Source organism: Paramormyrops kingsleyae, chromosome 2 (genome assembly GCF_048594095.1).
Source record: "Paramormyrops kingsleyae isolate MSU_618 chromosome 2, PKINGS_0.4, whole genome shotgun sequence".
Taxonomy (NCBI): Eukaryota; Metazoa; Chordata; class Actinopteri; order Osteoglossiformes; family Mormyridae; genus Paramormyrops; species Paramormyrops kingsleyae.
The window spans coordinates 26377416-26394322 of NC_132798.1; the positions used below are offsets into that span (position 1 = coordinate 26377416).

The 16907-nt window shown below is 41.4% G+C and overlaps 1 protein-coding gene across 3 annotated transcripts in view; it reads left to right on the forward strand.

Moving 5' to 3' along the window:
* Positions 1-16907, forward strand: part of LOC111839288 (LHFPL tetraspan subfamily member 2a protein-like) — a 43995-nt gene that overhangs the window by 23613 nt on the left and 3475 nt on the right. For 2 of the 3 annotated variants that reach the window (XM_023803051.1, XM_023803053.2), the window contains exon 2: positions 12099-12809. In XM_023803051.1, the coding sequence (XP_023658819.1) occupies positions 12407-12809 (403 nt within the window). In that variant the 5' untranslated portion in view covers positions 12099-12406. Of the gene's footprint in view, positions 1-11624; positions 11866-12098; positions 12810-16907 lie in introns of those variants that run through there. The other variant, XM_023803052.2, reaches the window with a different exon arrangement.

The following is a 16907-nucleotide window of genomic DNA, read 5'->3' on the forward strand; positions in this document are numbered from 1 at the left end:
GCAACAGTCTTATGCTGAGTGATTTACTTCGCTTTTATTACATGTGCAATTGTACAAAAGTACGAGTGAAGGGGCAGAGGCCAAGGAGTCCACATAAAGACAATGATAAATGTACTATAATGATTTACAAATTAACTCACAAAGGGACAATACGAACCATGAGATGGGAGCTGGAAAAGGGGCTCGAGCAATTCTGAAGGAGAGAAAAGACCAAAATGAAACAAGCTAAAAACAAAAACAAGACTAACTCTGAAGGAGCCATAGTAAAAAACACTATCCTACTGACCTAACCAATAACCAGACATACATCGGGTGGCAATTGCTCCTGATCTAGTGTTTATAACATACAGTTTCTATGTGAAGCCAGCATTCGTAGGGTAACTTACTTGTCCAGTTTACCAGACCTAAAGCTCAAAACACACAAAGGAATGTATCCCTAAAAACACCAGCGCTCTTCATCACCCAGCAAAACATTTTTATGTAGAAGGTTGATTGCAGAGGCGAATTCTTGGCCAGGGAGGGTAACTGGCCAGTGCAAAGTGACAGATTCCCACCACCTCGGCACTTCCACCAATAATAAAGAAGAACACTTCCCACGGGGCTGTAACAGCATGTCCGGCTGCATGCTGAAGCCATTCATCTATACGCCGATACAAAAGCAGTCCTGTAAATGAGATTTCCTGACCACTACTGCATATACTGTATTGTCAGATGGGAACATATAAAATGTATTTTACAATGGTTTACAAGCACTTGCACATTTATAGCTTTTGCTGTCCATTTTTGTAATTGTGTCTTGCATTCAGTGTGTGACAAACTTGTTTAAATACTGTATGTAAAGTCATTTTTGAACATGTCATGTCATGTTTTATCAGCAACCAAATCAGTCTCAGCTTCCTGCCTAGATTCTGTTCTGGGTTGTCATGGTGATTATATTATACCTAAATATGTAGTCTATATTATGTCTGGCAGCCAACATTTGACAGCATTCAATTTAAAAAGAAAGCACACAGTTTTAAGAAACGTAAATATTGCACTATGGCTGTAGAAATTCCATGTCTTGATCAAAGGTATTTTACTAATTTGATCTTAAACACTATGTTATACTACATTTTAACTGCAGTATTCAAAAACAAGAGATCATATCCTCACTATGTGGACTTGCTGCAGATTAGACAGCTCTGTGGAAATCCAGAGATGTGATTGTAGCATTTTATTTTGAAAATAAGCCTCTGCTTCAGTCACATGGTTTGAGTAACATCACTGATTCCTGTGAAATTCCTATGAAGTTAATGGCAACACTAGGGACTTTACCTGGACAGGAGTGACTTTTAGTCATCTAGAACATGCACTTGGAAAATGACGTCCAAAATGTATTACTTCATTTGAATTTAGTATGTAGTCCATTCGGCTGAGAGCCTGCAGCCTATCTCAAGGGAACGAGAGCACATCCTGCACTAACTAGCTGTTTATCACATGGCTAACACGTATAGATACATGAGCAATTTAGAGGCACTGATTTTTAGGGAGAAAAGCCACACAAATATATGGAGGCAAACACCTCAAATGCAGGAATCAAACCCTTAGTGGCATACTGTGCCACTAGACCATGTGAATTACAATCTAAATGTCAGTAAAGGCTGCCAGTTTGAATCATGCTTCAGCTCTGTGTCCCCACAAGGGGAATTTTTTTTAAATATCTATGGAATGCAATCAAAAAACTGAAATTTTCAAAAGTCTTGTATTTTGTTTGGTTACTTAAGATAAAGGTTAGGGCTGGGTAGGGGTTAAGATTGTCATTGTTGGAATTTGGGTTATGCCCATAGAAATGTATGGAGAGTCCCCACAAAGATACCTAATCTGTGTGTGTGTGTGTGTGTGTGTGTGTATTTGTACTCACTGCTCATGCTTCACTCAGTTTCCTTCATGTACCCTTGTTTCCTGTTCGACATGCTTTAATATGAAAGGGTATATTAATAGCACTCAAAGTTACCTGAATAAATAAGCGCACAAATAAGTTATTTCCTGTGAAAGTCACTGATAGATTTGACTGCCGTTGTGAGCATAGATTGATTGCTGGAAGTCCCCACTGTACAGGCAATGAGGGGGCAGTCAGTAAAAGGAACTCTTGTCTGAAGGCTGTTAATTCAGTGGCTGCCAGAAAACACAAGTGTCAAACATTGTGGTTACAATTCCTGAGCCCTTCCTGTGGGAAGAAGTGGACTGGGATAACCACCCTACAAACTGGGATCATTTAACGCTGGCGTCTGAAGTTCTAAAAAGTCATAATATGTTTTCCTACATATATGTTTTATTCAAATATGTAACATTTTAAAATTAGTTTCTGATCTTTGTGATTATTAGTACAGCTTATCTCAAGTTTAATATGCTTTTGTTGTTATGGAAAATGCACATGTTTTTTTTTCTATGATGAATGTGTTTTAAAGGATATTCAAAAAACTCTTAGGAAATAAGTTTAAATTAATCTTGGTTATTAAAAAAAAGCATGGAAAAGAAAAATCAGTATTGGTATGGTTCATAAATCTCACGTGACCAGATAATCCATGTCAGGGAGGGCACTCTGAGCCAGGACAGGGTGCATAAACTGTCATTTCAATTTAAAAGACCTGGATTACAATTTAGCACTGAGTTCTTGCTACATGCTGATTGGTGAATCTCCAATAATCAGGCATGTGTCACTAATGTTAATGTGAAACAGCTGGATGAGTCTTTCTGTCAAGGAAACAAACCAGTCACAGCACAGGAAGAACTATTTAGCCAAACACAGGAGCCTTTCAGTTTTCAAGTAGCTTGTAAAACCTGAAGTTGCCCAAAGTGTCCTTGCTGACGTGGATTATCTGCTCACCCTAAATAAATCAGAAGTTCAGTGTGCTTCGCTACATTATGATTTTTAGAATTATGTCTTGTCACCTGTTCTCATTACTGGGTTACTTGTTTCTTTGCCTAGCACATATTGTAAGGATCAAATAAACAAACAGTTGTAGGATTGAATAAATGTAGGGGAACTACTGTTGTTCCTTTCAATGTGGTACTTAACCTAATTCGCTGGAGTTAATATAGGATCATATGAATGGGTAAGAGTAATATCCCTTTTTTGTTGTGTTGCATAAAAAGGATTTTTATGCTTAATATATGAAAATGTTTCCGAAAAGTGTGGTTGTGAGTGTGCATTTGTGTGTATGTGGAGTTCATATTCACCTCACGGGCAAGTCAGGAGCAGTAAGGTACCGTCTGAGGATCCAGATACCAGAATTAGCCAACAAAAATCCCACCCTATGCAGCATGAGTGGGGTCTGCTGTGATGGGATCTGCTATAGTAGCTAAGGGTATAATGTGGAGGGTTTAGCTTCAGTTTGCATATCCTGTTTTAGAAAATAGTTGAACTTGTTTTTTAAACCCTTTAAGCTAAACATTTGCTGCAGTTTGAAAAAGGGTGGGGGGGTCGACAACCTTAAATGACTTCAACAACCCACAACAAAAATGTCTCAACATGTCAAATAATTCAGGAAAATAATACTCCCAGCATGCACTGCTTAGCTTGGCTGGACTATATAACGTGAAATACTGTTTGCTTTAGTATTCGGTTCATCGGTTGCATAAGCCTGTGTTCTAAAGCCTCCTACAGATGTGTTATAGACATTTAGCCTTGATAGCCAAACCAGGGGTGCGTGCAGTCAGACGTACTGTAATGTACAGGCCACTTTGAACTTTTCTGTTTTTATGGATCAACATGTTAATGTCTGCTTTTTTGATAAACTATTCATAGTTATTGCAAATATCATAAAATTTGGCAATTACTAGTTTTTCTGAAGGCTTTAACGTGAAAAGCTATGTTGAATGTGGCTGTTGTTACTAATTCACCGTTTTCATCCAAATGGATGCCATCAATGATGGTCCTAGACCCTGACTTGGGAATTCTGAAATTAAGGTTATTAAATAAGTTAATAAATGAACTAAGCCATTTTATATGACTCCCTTTCACTTTTAATATATACTGAGAGGTCAGTACTCTCAGCTTTCAAAATGCTACACCACCTCTACTCTCTGCTCCTGTGGTCTTGGTGCTGTTTGCTTACTAAATGGCACGTTTTTTTCTTCCCAAGTTGTTTGCGTGATATTGAGATGTCAGATTCGAAGCATTAAAACCTCAACCTCTGACATTTCTTGGGAGTCTTGCTCCACTGAGGTGGTGCAGAAGGTATTTTTTGCGGAGGCGAGTCCTGCTTTCTGCCAGACAGAAAGTCCCACTCCCCAAGGCCGTTAACGGCATTTTGAAGCAAAGGGCCCCTCCCTCACTCCCCTCTTCACCTTGTTCCCTGACTTTAGCTGCATGTGTATAAATGGGTCTTGCCTTGTCCTTCCTGCCATGTGGCACTTAGTGATGCTGAGGCGGCGGCGGTGGGCGGAATGCGATTAGCAGCTGTCGTCGGGGGTGTCTTTAGCTGCACATGTGTTGCTGTAATGCTGAAAGAATGGAGCTCATGCTGGGCTGCTGCAGCTGGGGGCTGTTTTGCCTTGGGACTGGGCAGGGGGGGGCACAGGTGTGTCTGTTGTCTTAACCTCCACTGGGGCATTGGCTTGAGACTAAATGTGTTGTCAGGGGGAGGCAACTGAAATTTAAGAACCTCTTTTTGTTTTGGTGTCCTTACATACTATCTCTCATTTTTCAGAGCAGTTTCCCATATCTACATTATTATATACATCTTTGCTATTGTGTGGTTTTAAATCTGTGTATTTACATTGATTGTAGCTTTCTGTTTTGTTTGTTAAAGGAATTATTTAACTGAAATGAGTTACTGTCGTTATAGATATATTATGTAAATGGTTATTTAATGAATTATGTGTGAGGTTTGTACTAACTACCATACAGAATGCTGAATAGCCAGGACCACAGGGCGAGGAGAACCCAGGCGAAACTTATGGAGATATTTAAGCTTCCCAGCTTTTTCATCAATGGTTTTCCATTCATCTGTGCTCTAGTGGAAATAATTCTTGATTTGATTTTAAACCGAAAGGAAATGGCTAACTATTTGGACTGAATTTCCCCCTTATAAAATATAACAAGCTCATTCCTAAACATTACCGAGTGTCATCGTTGTGGGAAGTTATACTGAATATAGCAAGGTTTTGCTGTCTGATTCTGCAAACTATCACAATGCTGTGTGTGTGTGTGTGTGTGTGTGTATGTGTGTGTGTAAGTGGGGTCAGGGCTGGTACTTTCTTTGAGTGGCGTGCCTTTGAAATATTAACAGGGCCCAGTGATTTCACTGCTTGTTTGAGTTTCCCTAAATCGTATAGCAGGCTTGCCAAAAATGTTGAGAAATCTGCATCATAGTCATATCTGATATGACCACCTGATTGGTCCATCAGTTTTCTCTTAAATTCCGGTCCCAATGCCATGCATGTTTCATTGTTTAAGGTTTCTTTCTTGTCAGAGTGCAGGTGTGGTCACACTAGTAGGTAACACTTTACTTGAAGGGGCACAAATAATGCAGTAGAACATTCTTACTCAACATATTAATTAACCAGAAACTAGGTGTTAGTTATCCCATGTTCGTTCATCATTAATCAGTCATAACGGTTCATGTATTTCATGCAATGACTGTATTTGATCATGATTTATACTTGAGTAGTAACTGAGTTATTACTAAAGTGTTACCCACTAGTACAATGAGACCGGCTACAGGCATTGATGTATGAGTGAGTCAGGAGTAGTACATTTAGACACTGTTATTACTCCTTTATCTTCTGACTGGTTTGTACAAAGAAATCGCTACCAGCATTATCTTTATCTGGAGTTGACTCCAAAATGAAGAACATGTCCGGTCGCAGATCCTCCTTCACTGTGGGTGGTGGTCTTGCAGGAGCAATGCCAGAAGCAATAGAGTGGAGCTTGAGTTCACAGTTGTTTAGGTTATTCGCCTCCAGGAAATAATGAACACAGGATACTTCCCCCCTTGCGCTTTGGTACACTGTGCCTGAACTTCCCGATGGCCAGTCTGTGCCTGGTGTACAAAAGTCGAAGACAAATAGATATTTCCACTTAGATTTCATGGGATCATAAAGTAAGTGTTGTGTAAGGCACTGTTTCTCAACCCGGCCCTCAGGTACCCCTGGACAGTCCACGTTTTTGCTCCCTCCCAGCTCCCAACAGACCTGAACCAGGAATTCTGTGTTATCGATTATCCGGGAGAGACCAAATACGTGGACTGTCTGGGGGTCACTGAGGACTGGGTTGAGAAACACTGGTGTAAGGTGTTGTTACAAGGGTGTTTTATACAGTAATGCAGGGATTCCTACACATGCCATTTCAGCTTAACATCCATCAGACCTTTGCTGTGGATATTTATACATGTATTCTCTCAACATGTTCGAGGAATTTTGTAAGGTCAGAAAAGTCTGTAAGGCTAACGGAGAGCCTAAAAAGTGCATTTGAATACCCATATTCTGCTTTTCATTTAACATAATCTGTTGAATTTCTGCTAATTTACATCAGGTTATTTCCTTGTCTCAAGAGTATTATTTCTCAGATTGCTGATATTGGTAGGCATGCCATTAATGTCCAGCTGAAAAATTACATAAAACCTTGGCTTTTTCCTGAGGAGTATTTCTACGATAGCTTTTTCCAGCCAGGCTGTGCCCTGAGCCAGAGGCTGTTGAGCAAGTTAGTCAGCTATGTGACAGGAACATTTCACCTCCTGTGTCTTCACCACCCTCATCCACTTCAAAGAGGTTAACACTTTGTGCTTGTTGTTTGTCCCTCCTGGTGATAATACAAATACACAGTCCCCAGGTTACACACGAGATCCATTCCCTAAGTCTGTGTTTTTATGTGGAATGTGTTGGTAAGTCAGAAAATCAATAATACAGTATTTAATAACAATAATAATTTTACAGTAATAAAGTAACTACATACAGTACTGTACCGTACCTCGAGCTGAAGAACTGCTGAAGCCACACAATGTTTTCACAAGCATCACAAAGCAGTGTGTGTGTTCGTTATTACAAACCATTGTATTTAACCTGATTTTTTTAATATTATAGACTTTATGGTAGTCCGTTCGTAAGTGCTTGTTGTCCGTAAATCGGAGGTTCTTAATCCGGGGACTGCCTGCAAATAAAGATTAGAAGAATGAGAAGTGAAAAAACAAAGATATACTGCTCTACAGTAGTATTTTAGCACATTGAAAATCAGCTTAGTTCCATCATCTACCAAAGGCTGAGGCTGACAGGAGAAGCTGATCCATGTGGTTACCAAGCCAGCTGGTGATCCTTTTCCTCGACACTCCGCAGACATGACTTCACTGCTCTGAGTGTCTTTTGCTCAGCTAATGGCATTGAAGTGGGGGGACAGTAGGAAATGAGGATGGAATGTGTACCTTCCTCTGTCACCATGGTTCGCAATCAGCATCCAGCCTCCCGTGCAGGGTTAGGAAACCCAGCCTTGTGAATTACATGTACAGCCTTTGTGGGAAAACGCAGTGTAATTTAAATGTAAGTAACCTCACTAATCACAAAGTTGAAAATAAATTCCTCCCGATTGAAGACCAAGGTCATGGTGTAGTGCACATGTCTGCTATGGAGAAGTTATGTCTAGATTGACCTTAAGATGCTGATGAGACATCCAGGTATCTGCCAGGTTTGTAAAGATCTGAAGTATATGAACATGAGAGGAATCGCCGCATGTCGCCAGTCTGGCAGTACTTAATAAACAGAGTGACAGCGGCTGCTAGGAATCTGGTGTGGGGTACGGAAGGGAGTGAACCAAGCGCTGAACAAAGGGTGATGTCACAAACTGTAGAGACAGTCTGCCTTATCCCAGTAGATGTTGGGAAGCCTGGAATGATATCAGCCTAAGGCAGTGCAATGGATCTCATTCCAGAAGGGCATGAGAATTTGATCAAACCATATTGGCTGAATCAAGCGCAGCAGGCTGGATCAGCAGGAAACAGAGTGAGGAGCACTTGAGATTGGTGACTCACTATGAAGCCAACCTGTCTGAGATCAGGGAGAACAGAAATCAGAGGGATTCTAAGAGATTTTAAAAGTTAACAAAGTAGAGTTATGACCTGTCTTCTGTAAAATGTTGGTCGACCCAGAGATAATGATTCTATGTATTTGATACATATATTTGTTTAATGTAAGACATTGAGCTAAAGTTTTTTCTTTTCTTTTCCAGGATTCATGGCTTCCCTTTTCAGTCCACAGTTCAGATTCCATGGCTAGCTAAAGTAATTTATACTAAGCATGAAAAACAGTGTTCTGGTTTGCTAGTTTTGACTGGTCTGTAGGTATGTGTGTGTATGTCTGTTTGGGGGGGGGGTGGACCTAAGGAACTTTCTAGTGTACATCTGGGCTCGTCAGGGAATCGACCCTGTATCGCTATTAAACACCCACCGCAGGGGGAATCGTTAATCACCTTCCTGCCACACTTACCACTACAGATGTCATGAACTGGTCTTTCTTGGTCCAGCTGAACTCTTTCATTGGAAAGTCTGGAGCTGCTCAACAGTATCCAATTGTTTTAGACACTTCAAATCAAGGCCAAAGTCTTGAGTGAGATCTCCAGGCCTCAGTACAAGTCAGGAAGGACACACCATCTTCCATCTCATCTCATTCCTTACGATTCCCATGTCATTTTGGTTTTATATTCTGATTCTGGTTTTTTCTTTTCCACTTTACTGCAAACAGTGAGGAATTAGTCAGAGATTATTAAGTGCCAAGCGCATGTGATTTCCTCCCTGGAAATGTCAGAAGCATGAGACAGAGTTAAACATGAGTTTAATGCAGATCAGTCTGGATGTGACATGAAATAATGCAGTTATTAGTGCTGCCAGAACTAATTTAAACCAGAATTGAGCTTATATGATTAATACCTTGTCCTGACCTGTGTTGTGATAATGATTTATTTTGCCAGGGGCAAATGTTCTACGTAGTCATGAAGTGCCTGCATTGTTATCATAAATTGTGGCCACATAACTTTCAGATTCAGTCACATATTTAATGGTTTGGACAATCATTTTTTTGTTCTTTTATTTTTATCATCTATATCAGATTTCTGTCCTTATATATTATCTAGGTGTAGTGCCTGTTGTCAATGTATATTTATGTGGACAAGAAAGAGTGATGGTCACTCATTTGGACATTTCAGTTGTTAACTCAGATAGTAAGGGCTGTTTGTCCTGGAGACTGGGTGGAGAGGGTAGTAAAGACAGTTCCCACAGCAAGATGCAGATGATTCATCAAGAGGAACAAATGAGAGACTTCCATGTCACTCCTCTGGAGTCTAGTCTGAGTTTGGCCTTATTTTGGTTTCTGGTGGAAGACAGTGGGGGGGATATAGTGGGGGTGGGTCACTGCATAGGTCAGGACCCCCTAAAGACATGGCTGTCATCAGTGACTGTCACAGCAGGGACCCCCACCTCATTCCCCGAGGACTATGACTTCATGTCTCACATTCTGGCTTATAAACAGCGCAGGATAGTGGGAGAGAGGAAAAAGTAACTGAACAGGATGACTTAATTCCCAAATGAAGCATTCCACAATTCTGACACTGTTTTGTGAATTTGTCTTTTATTTCCTCACTCAGTACATGGTTTTGTATCTACATAGAAAATGTGTATATAATTATGTCAAACAAGTCCAAGGAAGAAAATGGATTACATAATCACACCATTTTATAGAAACAAATGTTCTTAGACAAACAAATGTTCTTGGTCTTGTTCAGTGATAAATTGAGGGCAGTGTGTGTATCTTACAATATTTTGATGTTTTGAGTCGTACGTGTTATATTTATGTCACTGATAAGCAGTCAGTAAATTAACTGTTTCTTTAAATGGTACATTGGTACCATTGGTGCTGGTTGGCCATCCCACCATCTGTTTTACTGCTATAAAGAGGGAAATTCAGTCTCACCATTAAAACAAATGAGAGTGTCTCTGTTAGTGTGAATTTTCACAGTTAGATTAGTATCCCCTGTAGAGTGTACCCTGTATTTGCCTTGTGCTTCCTAGGATACGGTTCATGATCACTGCTGTCCTGTACTGGAAAGCAGGTATGGAAGAAGGTTGAATGTTTTGTATGTAAAAATGAGTCACTTCTAAACACAGTCCATTTTGTGTGTTGTTGTATTTTCATTAATCTGACATGAATTAACTTCATCATTGTAAAAGCCCCATAACATGTTAACATCATAATACTGAAGCAAGTTATTAAAAGCCATCATCATACATTAAAGCTTCAAGTGATTAATCACTGTCTTAGTGAAAGTTAAAATGGAATTTTTCACTTGTACCTCAGCCTTTGGCAGGTCTGCGTGTGCCAGCTTGCTGAGGATAGCGAAAAATGATGAGTATTTGCAGAGGGAATGACTGAACCGACAGGTGTCTGGATGCCTTGGGACGCTGGCAGGGGGAGGCAGCTGTGTTTGAAGAGCTTTTAAATATTGTAGCTCTTGGTGCTCATTGCTAAATAAACAGAGGCCTAGTTAGACATTCTGTTCCACACCACTGTGCTGGGACTATGTCAAAAGAAACCAACAAGTTAGAGAGAATGCATTTGATTTGCCTTCCCGTTTAGGCACTGCCTGGGTTTCCTGCAGAACCTCGTTAGCAGTCTGTTTTATTGCCACTGAAACTCTTAAAACCTGCTGCAGAAGGAGGGGTTAGCAATCTGTCAGATGAAGGTCAGGATTGTGCAACAGCTGTTAAGGACGGTGGCTGCTGGGCCGTCAGCAAGGAGAATTTTACAAAATAGGTCTTCTAACTGTACGCTTCTTTTTTGCTTTTTCTATAGGTTTATACAGTTAAGGTTCTTCTATTGTAAGTACAGACTTGCACTTACAATTGGACACCTGGAACTAATAGTCATAAAATGTCCCAGAAGCTTGTTTGTCATCTATTTGCCATTGACAGAGATATGGGAATTAGCTGCAGAGCTCATGATGACTGCAGCTTCCTGACCAGGGTGACCTCTCATTACCATGTGTCCGCTTTTGACCGCTTTTGAGACCAGGCACGTCCTTCTTAGCAGGACTGCCGGAGAACAGGGCTCCTTTTGTGAGGAGCAGCAGGTACTGCAAGCTTGTCTTAGTTCGGCCGATAAGCATTTGCAGCCCCACTGAACAAGATAAGCTTCAAAAACGAAATCCGAAGAGGCTATCTTTCAAGGCTAGGAAAAAAGAGCTACAGGCTGAGCGCTGAAAAGGGGGTGGGGGGATGGAGTTTGCACTATTGCATGGGTCTCTGAGAGACAGGGGCCCTAAAAAATTTGGAACATAATTGGATTAGTCGGGGTGGTGGGTCCAATATAGCATGCTTACATGGCGCCCAAAATCTCTCGCAGCAGCAGTGCTTGTAGATCCTACTCTTCTTTATCTATAAGCCTGAAAACATTCCAGTTGTTCCTTGGTCGTAGCAGCTTGTTTGACTTAACACTTTATTGCTGTATTGGGCAGGAAATGATTAAAGAAACTTACGAGTTTAAAAGTGGAGACCCGAAGCAGTTTTTGTTTCAGCTGTCTGTCACAGTGCACGTGGACTGACCTTGACTGGAGAGACATTTTAAAAGCGACTGTGTCCATCTGAGAGGCTGCTGCTGAGTCATGTCTAAGCATGTGGGAGGGGGGAGGGCCACAGGCCCACTAAAGCATGCTGTTTGTTAGCTTGTAAGCACTAATGTGGCGCTAGTGCTGTGGTAAGATCCTCCTTCTGAAAGCAGCGCTGTGTTTACATCATAGCGGTTCTGTGCCACCAGCTTGGCTTGTCGGTGGCAGATGTGACAGGGCATCCTTATAGTGACAGCTGGCGGCTGCCGGATGGAGGCTGCTCCCGGACCCAGACAGAGGTTGGGGCGAGTTGGGGGATCTGCTAGTTTGAAAGGAAGTGAGTTTGGAAGCTCTCCAGCTAAGGCTGTGAGAGCAGTGTGTGTGCTGGTGTGTCACTGCTTATTCAGAGCTCCTGCAGCTAATACTTGCCCTTTTGCAACAAGTTTCACACCCCCGCCATCTTCTTAACCTCTCTCTCTCTCTCTCTCGCTCTCTCTCTCTCTCTCGCTCTCTCTCTCTCTCTCTCTCTCAGATATACTTCTGGAGCTCCCTCGGTAAGATGTAGTGCTGTGAGCAGACGTAAGGCACACTGGCGTAGAGACTTGCACTTACGGTGTGCGGAGAGCCAGCGGAGAGCAAGGTCAGAGCCAAGAGGACGGAGCCAGCGGAAGCTATTCAAGAAGGATCACAGCCGCTGCGGACTTGAGTTCACCTGCTAAGGCTGCTTTTCAGTTGGGCTTCTTTCTACATTGAATTTGAAAACCTTCACATTTTGGAGTATAAAGAAACCAGACTCCAGGACTTCTAGAAGCTTCAAAACTTTCTGGACACACCTGCACCATGTGTCATGTGATTGTGACATGTCGCTCCATGCTCTGGACTCTTCTCAGCATCATGGTCGCCTTCACTGAGCTCATTGCCTTCATGAGTAACGACTGGCTGGTGGGTACCACCACTGGATCAACCAATAACATTGGATCATACGGGTCCCCGGACCCCTACAGGCCCACACTGGGACTCTATGGGCGCTGTCTACAGTTGTCGAGGGGGGTCCAGTGCGGGCCATATGCCACACACTTTGGGGAGATCGCCAGCGGCTTCTGGCAGGCCACTTCCATCTTCCTGGCAGTGGGTATTCTGCTGCTGTGCACTGTAGCCATCATGTCCATCTTCACCTTGTGCTTCCAGAGCATCATGAAGAAAAGCATCTTCAATGTCTGTGGTCTTCTGCAAGGCATTGCAGGTGAGAATGCCTCTGTATACAATATACTTCCTGACACAATCATTACAGTAGTAGTACTGTGTCTAGCATATTAGCAGCATTTTTTTTTCAGACAAAGAAAAAAATTACTGTTTCATAAAGTTATATTTTTTGTAGCTCAGAATGTTTAATGGAGATTTTAATTGCATTTTATTTGTATAGCAACCTTCTCAATATAGTTTCCCCAAAACACACAAAGATCATTATGGTGGAATGCTTGTTTCATTTTACTGTTTAGGTCGTGGATTTGCCCACTTGTTCCTATCCTCCATATCAGCATTCATATTAACAATGGTGTAAACAAGGTTCTCTAGAGAGGTTTACATGGTAAGGGGAGTAGGGAACGCGCTAGCAACAGCAGGTCCTGCATTTACTGTTGGCCCTTTGAAATCACAGATGTAGGAGCAGTTCTTCAATCCTATCTTGTTTTGCCTCATTCTACGATTCTGAGCGGCAGAAGTTAGCCCTGTCTCTACGCCATGAAGTTTACATAACAATGCACTTATGCTTCACCCAACTCTGTTAAATAAGATTTGCAACTTTGGATTTTAATAAAACAATACAAGGTGGGCAGTTAGCCTTGTTTTCTTGAAGAAAAGGCTAGAATTTATCACCTGAAATGGGATAAGTAAATAGGGAAAAGGAATGAGGGATCATACAACATTATGACAGTCTACTAGGAAACTTAGAATAAATCAGGATGGTTAGGTGATGGCCAGACCAATATCATCATAAATGGCATTTATACACTTTGAGTGGCAGGCATGTTTACTTCCAACAGTTTTTGTATTTCCGTGAAACAATGATGATTTGTTAGCGTAGTGTTTCTCAGCCCAGACTTCAGGGAGCCCCAGACGGTCCATGTTTCTGCTCCCTCTCTGGGAGCTGGGTGGTAGCAAAATGTGGACTGTCTGGCGGTCAGCGTGGACTGGTTTGAGAAACACCATATTAGCAGACACATATGAAAAGTGGCGATTAAAGGTTACGTCTTCTTCTATTTGTATGGATATTGATTAAATATAGGGTTAAATTGAATTGATTTAGCATTTTTCTGAAAGGCAAACGTACTTTCTTGTGATGTAAAATGACACCTTTATGGTTTTAGGTCCAGTGCTGTAACGACCGCACTCCATACCTGTGTGGACAAGATTGGGTCGGCGTAGCATTGCTGCAGGTCCTGCCTCTTTAAACGCAGAAATACAGCAGTGCTTGATTGCACATGCAGATGCTTGCGTTAGTTACCAGAAGTTACTATGCAGCACGAAGAGGTGTAATGTGAGATTAGGTCTGTCTGCAATTTAAATGCATGTCATTTCTGACGGTCAGCATTTGCCAGTGAGTGATAATGCACGGGTCTGCGGGGAGGAGCAGCGCGGGCAGCCGAATTGTTAGAGGAAGTGGTGTGGGGGAGGGGAAGGTCATCAGTTAATGGCTGATGTCACTAAATAGCAACCCTGAAAATTCAATTTAAGCAATTGACTTGTTGAACTTTGACCTTGCAGAGGAGCTCATAGACAAAGCAGTGACTGTTTTCAGGGCTGGGGGAGATTATCTGCAGTGAGAGGGATTATTGAATGGGAAGGATGCTACATTTTTTTGCTTTGTTCTCAGTCATCTAGAGGTTTGTTCAAATCAAATTTTGTAAGATGGACACTTCTATGTGAATCATGGGAAGTATTGCAGGGTAGATTACACTCATTATCATGGTCGTGCATATAGTTTTGAGCTGTAAGGTTTCAGAACACCTGAAATATTTTAATTAAAGCCTTTTCAGTCCATCTGTGAAATTGTTCCGAAAAGCAGCTGCCCAGAGACTACATGGGCAGACAATGTGAAATTTACACCATGTCACTTTAATATAAAGTTAAATTAATATAGGTACAGAAACAGCTTGTGGTACAAAGATGTTTTTATGAAGAAATGTATAGTTTTCCATCAAGTGGGAAGTTCTCTGTTTATTTTTCTTCTGTTGCATTGTTCTCACCTCCTGCCTGCTGCAGCCATCAGGCCGGAGCCTCCAGACATTCCTGGCTTTGCTCCCAGGCCTGTGCAGTGACCAAACTCCCAGCCCAGAGGCAAAAGAGGCACAAAAGTCTCCTGCAGTAGGCTGGCACCTTGCCAATCAGAGCACAACCTAACCTGCTGGAAAAACCCAGCATCAGGAGTCACACGCTAATGGCTACATTTCACTTCCATCCACCCCTTTTCTACCAATGGGGTGTGAGCAACTATAAGCTTGTGGGGTAAACAATTTTTTTTTATAACCAATAAGGATTGACAATTCTGTATATCATTAATAAGCACTAAATCAGGTAGTCTCCATAGCTAGAGTACCATGTGAATGAAGAAAGATTTCTATCGATCAACAGCAAGTTTTAACATTCAGAAAATTTGTGCTGTTTTAAGTATCCATTTTGACAGTAATTGCATTACTATTTTCTTTTCCACTTCCATCACAGATGGTGTATGCCTCCCAAATTGCATAACAGGATGCCTTTCACAGATGTGTCAGTCTAGAACATTCCATCAACATTTTTTCCCAGTTTTTTATGAGGAACAATGATTAAGCTGAAGCTGGCATGGAAGACTCCATAAACTAGGGATGATGTGAACGATAGCAAACATTCCTTGACTGTGTTGTCTGTGCATTGGTTAGAGATATAGTACAAATCCAATAACCAGCACCAACTGTCTCCAAATGTCAGTCATCATCCGTCAGTCATGATCATGTCTATCCACTTCAAAACTTCTGGGAGATTTTGCAATGATACACGAGTATGTGTTTTCCAACAGCATCAGCAAAACACCAGAAGATGGAATTTCTTGTGAAAGAATTATGCTGCAGTGCCTTCAGTAGAGATCTGAAGACTTGTAAACACTGTGCCATGGTGCATTAAGACTGCTTTGATGTTTTTGGTGGAGTTTTCATTTATGGTATAGATGCATTTCGTGTGTTTTACAACAGCAACAAATAGTCCTTGTAGTGAAGGGCAGGATTACTGAGTGGAATCTTGGTAAATCCAGGATCAGTTTTAAACAGAATGCTTTAATATTTCACCCCATGCAGTCTTACTGATGCTCTTAGTAAAGGTAAAGCTTCATGGACTGTTTTATCTAGGACACAATTTGTGGTCTTTAATACCCAAACATTTTCTCTGTCTCATTCTTAAGGTACCTTTGTGACAAATGAAACCAAGAACTGAATCAAAATAATAGGGTAACTTTAAACTCTGTTTCAATGATAAAGCACAGTACTGAAACACAAGGTTCTGTTTACATTCATCCTGGTGGTGATTTGCATACGGAGCCATAGTCCATGTGAGAGCCTGACTGCCTCTATCATCTTTCTCATTGAGTGGCTCCATATAACTCTGGTTTCCCCCTGGGGAATGTCTGCATCTGTCTGCAGTCTCCGCTTAACACTGCTGCCCTCCTCTGCTCTGGCCTTCTGTACCACCATTGACCCCTCGCTGCCAGAATCAAGGGCTCTGTGCACTGTTTACACCCACTACTGATTCCACTACGCTAACTGCCTTTACACTTACAAGAACCACCCTCAATTATGCAGAAGCTTCTTTCCTATATATCCTTTTTAATAAGTAGAGAATTATAGTTTTTTTCTGCTCTACAAACCTCAAATAGGTTGGATGTTTGACAGTAGGTCAACTACTCGTTTTAATTTATCTGACATTTTTTTTTTTACCTTAACAATGAATGAAAGTGGTAGATTTCTATATCCAACAGAGTCAGAATCACCTATATATCTCTTGGGTGCATTTATCAGGGATTACATTGTACCCAGCTAATTGTTATATACTTTGGCATGATGCAGAATAGAGATCTAGACACAGGCACATAGTGTTTGAACTTCCCTAATGCACTTTTCCAAATTGAAGCAGATCAGTTCAAGAAGCAAAACCCTTTTTTGGGTTATTAGATTTTATAATAAGAGCCACTTTAACTGATGGCTGATCCCCTGCCCAGACAAATAATGATTTCACATTTGGCCCAGGAGCACGTTTAAATTGACCTGCACAAATGACCAGCCACAGGACAATTCTGCCACTTCTTCAGTGCTCC